Here is a 5,101-nt window from a genome sequence, read left to right on the forward strand (position 1 = left end):
TTAATAGAATGTCACGAGTTTTCCTGATCGATCCCAGTACGATATCAGCAAAAGCATTGTAGTCCTAGATTACTTTAAAACTGCTTTGTTCAGTCATAACCGTTATCAATTTTTTCGATAGAATTGAATTCATTTGGAGCCTTTATTTCTGCTTAGCCCATTGTTGGTTCTTTCCTCACTGAAGTGATTTCTGCGCAAAGGCTGCCTTACCATCCTTGCTGAACGAAGTGTGATCGTAACTCGGCCCAGTTCTTTCTGTTTGCGTCTGACCAGTGCCCACGGTCCATTGGAAAGTGGCATTCTTGTCAGGCTTTAGTCCACAGTGGTCCGTTTGAAAGTTACAGTTACCTGATAGGACCAATAGAAACTTATTTACTTAAAAACAGGAAAGAAAACAAACAGGCAAAAAAACACAATCATAGAAAAATTATCATAGCTAAAGAAATGCCATGTGATTCAAAAGAATGGACAAAATGAAATAAACAAGTTCTTAAGATAATTTGATTCTGGCGAATAAATTGAATTTACCATTGAGAAACAAATAAATTTACTGATTTCCACTTTAGAGAACACTTTGTGCATGTTTGGACCATATGCTTCGCTTAAAAAGCAGTAGTTTTTAGTTATTCCTCTACGAGTTAGTAAGAAAAAGAGTCGTCTGATTAGAATAGCTGATTAGGTCTGCAATTAACCACAACAAAGTTAGTATAGAAGAAACACTGAAGTCGTTCTACCTCTGAAAGATCTGCATCTCTTTTGTCCAGTGGAATTTTTGGAGGTACACGCCAAATCGTTAAGATTACACCTGGTAGAACCTGGAAACCAGAAAGATGAAATGCCACGTGAAAACCACAGCTACGTAAGTCTGACTTGCAAACTTCTGTTAATTACACAATTAAGAGCATCACCACTAGTGACTGGCTCTCTTCATAAGGAAATCTAACTGAAATTACATATAAATCTCTTCTGATAAGGGAAACCCCTGGAGAATCTATATACAGGAAATCCTGTAAAACATGCGGAGGACCACCCGACTACGATTTTTCATTCTATCCAAAACAAGCAAACAACAAGCAGACCATCATTTTTTCCAGCAGACACGGTTACCCAACTGCTACCCCTCTTTTTACGCTTGATTCACACTCTGATCTTGCTTACCGCATATGGATGGTGTGTTAGTTCCATCCTTGCAGAAGGGTGTTTGACTACAAGTGTCTGACCAGGGAATGCACGATCCATCAAGGCACTGATGGCTGGAGGGACATGGATTTCCTGCCAAAAAAAATTATCATTGGCGCATTTTAGTAACTACCAGACGACGATAATCTAGAAAATTGCTATTTCGTTGGAGACTAACTGCTTAATTGGCCCGCTTGAGCGTAATAGTCTGGGCAACTGCTGTTTCACTAATTGGAGATAAGTCTAGGGTCCTTAACAGTCGGCATTTTATAGACCATAAAGATATCATCTGCTTCAAGATCATTTGACTAAATACACGTAACAGTTAACTCACGACAGCTGCTTTCATCATCTCCGCTAGAACAGTCCTCGTAACCGTCACACACTGCCGTTGCTAGGAGACATCCTCCTCCTTTACAGGCGAACATACTGGAAGGACACTCACAATTCTCTTCATCTGAATGATCCTTGCAGGCAAAGTCGCCATCACACAGCAAATTCTTCTTGACACATTCGCCGTTCTTACAGGTAAACCGATCTTCGCTACATTTGAAACCTAACGCAACCGGAAAATTTAAGAATCACTTATGGAACAAATTCGATTTGATGGGAAAGCCGGCGGAATGTTTGCTGAGAGAAACTGAACATAGGCACAGAAGTTAGTATAAAGTTTCAACATACATCAGCCATTTTAGTGGTTAACATTCAGCTGGATGTCTTTTCGTAATGTCTAAGATTGTGTAGCTGCGGTCATTAGCTTGAAACAATAGCTATTCATTCAAAAAAGATGCACTCAGACTAATCAAATATTTAATTAGCTGTTATTTCTTTCAAACGTCTTGACATTGAATGCCATTTACTTCATTGCCTTGTATAACCACAGGTAACAAAGGAAAATAACAGAATGTACTTGACGAATTCACAATGAAAACGTTATTAATTTAGTTGTAAGCTATCTTTTACTTTTAATGAAAACAGGATCACCTGGCTGAGCAAAGTAGGGTCGTAGTAAACAATTCTCAGTGGTTATAATGACGTCATCAAATGCAACGTTAATTTCGTCTTCAAGAACGCCTTCTCCTTTAAAAATGATCTAAAAGAATAAACCCCAGAAAAAAAAATCAAGCTTCGATTGAATGATGAGACGTGAGTTCATTTCGTCCCCATTTCTCAGTTCTAACCTGAGTTCCTCCGGCTCCTGGCCAAGCAACCTGAGCCTCTGACCATTTTTCACCGTGGTTTCCGGTCAAATTCCATATTAACACCAGATTCTCTTCACTTGTGTCCCTTAGGTAAACCTTGAGAGTCGGCTTCGACTTAGCGGGCATGAGGTAATTGAAACGCAGACATAAGCCCACAGATTTATGGAACGGTTGCCATGGCAATAAAGGACTGTCCAATTGTGCTTTGTAAGGCCCATCAACAAAGGCAAAGCTACCTGTATTGTAAAAAGGAATCTTATACAGTTGCAGTAACGCATCGCGTTTTCAGGGAGCCAAAACTGGAGGGACCCGAGAAAGTGTGCCTGGGAAGTTTAAATGTTCATTGTCTCGCCGGGAGAGTGTTAAAGAAACAAAACTGATTTTTAAGACAGCTGAAATAGCACAGCAGCCAGAGCCTAACACTCATACTCATGGGGCACGAAAGACAGGCAAATGAAGCATCTAGCCCTGGAAAAGACCTATCCCTTCAATATTCTTCAGATTTGTTCCTTTTTGCCAAATTAACACCCCTGTCGAACGAAGTGATTATGATCAGTACCTATGTATAGCTCTGAGATTTCGCTCTCTGCTTTCAACTAACCTGGATAGTTAACGAAGGGTTTAGCATCGGTTAATTTCCACTTTTTCGGCATGTCATCAGGTTGTGTCCATCCGTAGTATTCTGATTGGAAATAGCACTCTTTTAACACCACGGCTAGTAAGTAGATCAATGAAATTATCAAAATTAGTTTATTTTAAATCAGAAGACAGGTTAAAAATTACACGAGAAAGGACTTCACCTTGAAGATGGAGATGACCTAACACCCTCTGATGGACAGTACTCTCCAGATTGCTTGCAAACGAAGAGGAAATCTGTATTGATATGGAGAAATGTTAAGTGAATAGTGCGCTGTATAAAATGGCCTGTACAAGGAGCCTTCCTCTGGTAGCACACAGTCAGCATATCTATTCGTATAGATACACTGACTGTGTGAGGTCAAGGATGAGCCATCTTGATCTCACACTTAAAGCCTATATACTCACCTTCACTGTAAAATTTCCCGGCTGTTTGATTGCGTCGAAAACAGCCGTGAAGGATGTGTTTACACAAGACAGGCTCACTGCTGGGTTAATTGTTATATTTTGTCCTAGCGTTGTGATATTCAGTTGTAGCAGGCAGTCTGGGCAATACAAACCATCACAACAGAACTGGAAAAATCCTATTTAAAATGAAAGTAGTGATGTTTTATATGCTAGGTTTAACGTCTATTAGAGTACCAGATTATTTGGTACTCTAATAGACGTTTTCATCAACCACCAGGGTTCACTTTTTTACAATTAAGCCTTTTTTTGGGTAATAGTATTATAGATATTTCTTCCGAGCAACGGAAACATCGACACAAACATAAAATATTTTTTCCCTACAATGGTAATACTAATAATAACAAAAGTTATAGATCTTAATGATGATTATTGTAATACTGACTAGCTAATGTTGATATCGACGATAATACCGGCACAGGTTTTAAAACTGAAAAAGAAAATCTGAAAGATTAATTGAGAGATATGTGATTTTTGATAGTAGCGCTTAATTATTCCGGGTAACTTAGAAGTACAGGAATCCCCATTATTAACATGTAAGACCTGAGTAACTCACCTGAAATACGCAATGCCGCACCGACGAAACCAAACATGGATGATTCATGATTTTCAAGTGTCACTTCTAGTTTACGTGTCCCTATCAGAATTGAACGGAGAAGCAGCTTTTAATAATCACCACGGTGTAGTTCTGAATGATTCTTGCTTGCGGCCATGACAGCTGCTATACCCAACAACATAACCGTCCGTCATACCTGGTTTAGTCCAAAATAGTCTTTTTCTTGGAATAGGCCGTTCATATTCACCATTTGGTCTACGTATGCCCAGAGATACGTGGTCTGGGCCTACTATCTCACTCATAAAGACCTCCATTTGGTAAATGCGGCATTTGTCCAAAAATATTGGTTGTGATGTTTGCTGGGCTTTATACCTTAAAAAAACAAGACAGCGTATATGATCTAAGAAGAAGAACGCCCAGAAACCTTGAGGTGTATACCTAAAAGCCTGCGGCGGTTTTCTCTGCATATGAAACGAACACGAGTAAGGCTACTTCCCCCTGTCCTTGGATAGTTACTTTCTATTTGGAAAGGTAAGGTGTGTAAACTTTCAAAAAAAGTGTTGTAATAAATACCACAACATAAGATCGCACATAAGTTCTGACTTAGATCCGGAATTTGGGGTGCCTAAGAATCGGTCGAAAATTTTTTTCCCGAATATCTTTGAAGGCACTACGATGCACATCTAAGTTTCAAGCGACCCTAATCATATCAATTATTATTTTGCGTGTCTCACTTGTCCCATTGTTGATGGTGAGTCCATCTTTCAACAGTGATGATTGGTTGCTTCGACACAGTCTTTTCTGACTTCTTATCAACAGTTTCAATGACTTGCTCAGTAACATCGTGCATCCATAGTTCACATAAATCATCACATGCCACGTAAAATGTGTAATTACCACTCTCAGGAGCCTGAAGAAGGATAAATGCAGTTTCTTAATTGACAAAGGAAGGACGAAGAATAACCTGAGGCTACACGAGATTGCATTTGCGGTTATTTATTTTCAAAGAAGCTATTTTGCTGTCTCTCTCTTTTTCCACCCATTCACGCGATTTTATACCGGT

The 5,101-nt window shown here is 39.3% G+C and overlaps 1 protein-coding gene across 1 annotated transcript; it reads right to left on the minus strand.

Annotated features, from left to right (window-relative positions):
- Positions 1–175: 175 nt before the first annotated feature.
- LOC148732088 (uncharacterized) lies at positions 176–4,199 on the minus strand. The gene is made up of 10 exons (XM_088756326.1): positions 4,039–4,199; positions 3,426–3,601; positions 3,182–3,254; positions 2,983–3,096; positions 2,361–2,617; positions 2,164–2,272; positions 1,514–1,735; positions 1,159–1,272; positions 735–815; positions 176–348 (listed from the first exon to the last, which is right to left on the minus strand). The coding sequence occupies exons 1-10, from the start codon at positions 4,073–4,075 to the stop codon at positions 176–178; spliced, it is 1,356 nt and encodes a 451-aa protein (XP_088612452.1). The 5' UTR covers positions 4,076–4,199.
- Between the last annotated feature and the right edge of the window lie 902 nt (positions 4,200–5,101).

The sequence above is a fragment of the Stylophora pistillata genome, chromosome 4 (assembly GCF_964205215.1).
Source record: "Stylophora pistillata chromosome 4, jaStyPist1.2, whole genome shotgun sequence".
NCBI classification, from domain to species: Eukaryota; Metazoa; Cnidaria; class Anthozoa; order Scleractinia; family Pocilloporidae; genus Stylophora; species Stylophora pistillata.

Coding starts and splice junctions, on each gene's coding strand:
- LOC148732088 (XM_088756326.1), bottom strand. CDS start 4,075: ATGTTTGGTTTCGTCGGTGCGGCATTGCGTATTTCAG. Junction 2,273..2,360: donor CAGGAGCCGGAGGAACTCAG/GTTAGAACTGAG, acceptor TTATTCTTTTAG/ATCATTTTTAAAGGAGAAGG. Junction 349..734: donor GAGATGCAGATCTTTCAGAG/GTAGAACGACTT, acceptor TGGTCCTATCAG/GTAACTGTAACTTTCAAACG.